Here is a 2,998-nt window from a genome sequence, read left to right on the forward strand (position 1 = left end):
ATTTTAAGTAAAAATATTTAAAATCTAAAATAAAATACTTACCTTTTGAAGACATTTTTCTTAGATGTATAAGTTATCAGCGATGTATTAAGCTGGTATCCTGACTGTGTATTGAGCTAGTCTCTTACACACAGTATTTATACTATCGCTAGACACGAAAATAACAGATAACACGGATGTTAATTGATATTTTTAGACAGTATTTTTTAACAACAGGATATTCATTAATAATTTTGGAATAACAAATGGGTTATTAATAATTGGAATGGAATACCAATTAATAATTTTAGAATAAGATTATGTCTATTAATATTTTTAAACTGTACATAACAGGAAATCTAAAAAAGTATATCAAAAACAGAATAGCAATTAATAATTTCGGAATAATATGATTTCTATTAATATTCTTTAACTGTACATAACAGGAAACCAATTAATAATTTCAGAATAATAGGATATCTAAAAAAGTGAATTGAAAACACATTGTGTCTATTAATATTTTAAGAATGTACTTCAAAATAACACACCCCTGTTGAATTTAAGTATAAATACAGCACTAAAATCAGCACTTAATAATTTCTACTAAGATGAGTTTTAAGTATATTTTTGTGCATATTCTCTGTTGAATTTAAGTATAAATACAGCCACTAGAATCAGCACTTAATAACTTCTACCAAGATGAGTTGTAAGTATATTTTTTGTATATATCTATATTAAATAATTTACAAAAATTTATATTTAAATAATTTTATTATTTTTCATTGAAGTACAATATTGATTATACATTATTGCACTCGGATGTGCTAAGTAAAAATGATTTTTAACAATTTTTTTTACAAATTCATCGTTATAAAATTTGTCCGTTGTACTTAATTTTTTTAAACATTTATTTCTATTCATTTTATATACAAAATACAAACAGAAATATCCACAAGTTGTTGAATATAAACTCTGATGAACTATATTATTCCAGCAACAATTTTTAGAATTTTGTTTTATAAATTTTATAATTTTCGTTTTTGTCGGTTTCATTCCATAGCTATCATAGTAAAAACAAGTTTTTTCAGTAAAGAACACAGATACCCAATGACTTCCAGGCTTATTTTTTTCATCTAAATTAATTATAAATGATTTACGATTAGCAATGCAAATGGGTAAGTCATCAGATGCAAAAACACCTCCGAAAGTCTTTTTTATTTTCAAATCACTTGAAGCCAGTCTCCATAAAGTAATGGTATTCATTAATAGTCCACAAACACAGTTCTTGAGTGATCGATTTCTAGAGTATTATTATATTCCAGCAAACAAATAACATTCCAGTTTCTAATATTGCAGTTGAAAATTTTAATTCGATTTTGATATTTCCTTGTTGATTAACACTTACATTCGATTCTGATGCAGAATGATCGGGAGTAAGATCGAAACAATATAAAGTATAGCCATCTATTATAATCGTCGTAAGATATATTTGTAAATTTATGATGGTTAATGCATCCTATATCTTCAAATAATGATATAAAATTTCTTGCATTTATTTTATTTGTATAATCAGGAGTATATGGTTTTGGGGGAATCATTTGATTGTCTTTTAATAAACATATATTATTTAAATTGTAATTTTTAAAATTAAAAGGATTGTATTTTACATTTCCATTAAATGCCGAATTTGAAACTAAACCAATTGTAATTCTATAAGGTAACTGGCCGATAACAGCATTTGATATATTTGTAGACTGAATTCCACTACCTAAAATAAAAACTTTAATATCTGTTCTGCTGAATGGCATTTTTATAATACCTGTTTGCAATGCTTTTTCTATTTAAATTAAAACTGATGAACTAACATCTACTTTATTAATTTTTAGAGATGCATTTTTAATAATGACTTTATAATTATCATTATTTGCTATTATACCAAAATTATTTTTTGATCTTTCTAATTTAATTCGTAAATCAACATTATTAATCAACAGTTTAGGTTGATGTGATAAATTAATATGAAGTCGTCTGACTAAATCTATTAGTTTACTTTGTTTACCAATATTAAATCTTTTAGCCATTTTTTCATTATTTTCTATGGAATCCATATGTTGTGCAGTATCTTTAAAAAATAATGCACTCGTTAAAAAGGTTACTTCTGCTTCTTTTGAGTAAAATAATAAGGCTTTTAAAATTGCTCTGTAGAGATAATTAACTTGTGAAATTACTTGTTTGTCGTTTAGAGAAACACTGCATTGAGAGAACAAACTATTTAAAAAATAATTGACAGGAGCAACTTTTTCATCTACAGCGGTATCTGTTCCATTTTTCTTCACAATTTTTGCTTGAACATGTAGATAAATTGAATGTAGATCGATATAATTTTCACCAGAACCAGATACATAAAATTCGTTTGGTGCTCTACTATCCGAATTTGTTGCGACGGGATGTACTATAACTTTTGATGTATTGTCAATAGCTAGTTGAGTTGAAACTGTACTGAATAAATCCAACTCACATTTGGTGCATGGACAAGAGTGTGGATCCATTTTCTCACTCAGTAAATATATCTTTTAGTTTTCGCCTTCTATTCTGCGACTGAATTAATCTTTTCATTCGTTTTCTTTTTATACCAGATCCACCTTGTACTTTTTTAATTATATCATCTTTTATTTTGGAACCAATATCTTTTAAATGTGATTTTGTAGATTCTTTAAATGATTTCCCGCTAATTACATCCGATTCAACGTTTGATGCAAAGTTTAATGCTTTTCGTCCTAGATATTTTCCTACTTTACTAAGAATAGGAATTGATTTACGAAATAAATCTCCAAAAAATCCATATCCTCGTTGTATTTGCTGTCCCGCAAAATAATTCCCTGTTCCTAATTGTCGTGTAAGAGGAAATCGTAACTCAGGTCTGTATATCGTTCCTCCCGCTTGATTACAGTCATAATTTATACAATCTTTAGGATCGAGCTTCATTTTGTACTTTCAAACATGAACTAATATTAACAAA

General features: G+C 26.6%; 1 protein-coding gene across 1 annotated transcript; it reads right to left on the reverse strand.

The window, feature by feature from the left end:
- Positions 1-1,573: 1,573 nt before the first annotated feature.
- On the reverse strand, positions 1,574-2,528 carry LOC136976746 (uncharacterized). Its single transcript, XM_067272103.1, has 3 exons — positions 1,916-2,528; positions 1,647-1,747; positions 1,574-1,585 (listed from the first exon to the last, which is right to left on the reverse strand). The coding sequence occupies exons 1-3, from the start codon at positions 2,526-2,528 to the stop codon at positions 1,574-1,576; spliced, it is 726 nt and encodes a 241-aa protein (XP_067128204.1).
- Between the last annotated feature and the right edge of the window lie 470 nt (positions 2,529-2,998).

The sequence above is a fragment of the Centruroides vittatus genome, unplaced genomic scaffold (genome assembly GCF_030686945.1).
Source record: "Centruroides vittatus isolate TY-2023 unplaced genomic scaffold, ASM3068694v2 contig_421, whole genome shotgun sequence".
Classification (NCBI taxonomy): Eukaryota; Metazoa; Arthropoda; class Arachnida; order Scorpiones; family Buthidae; genus Centruroides; species Centruroides vittatus.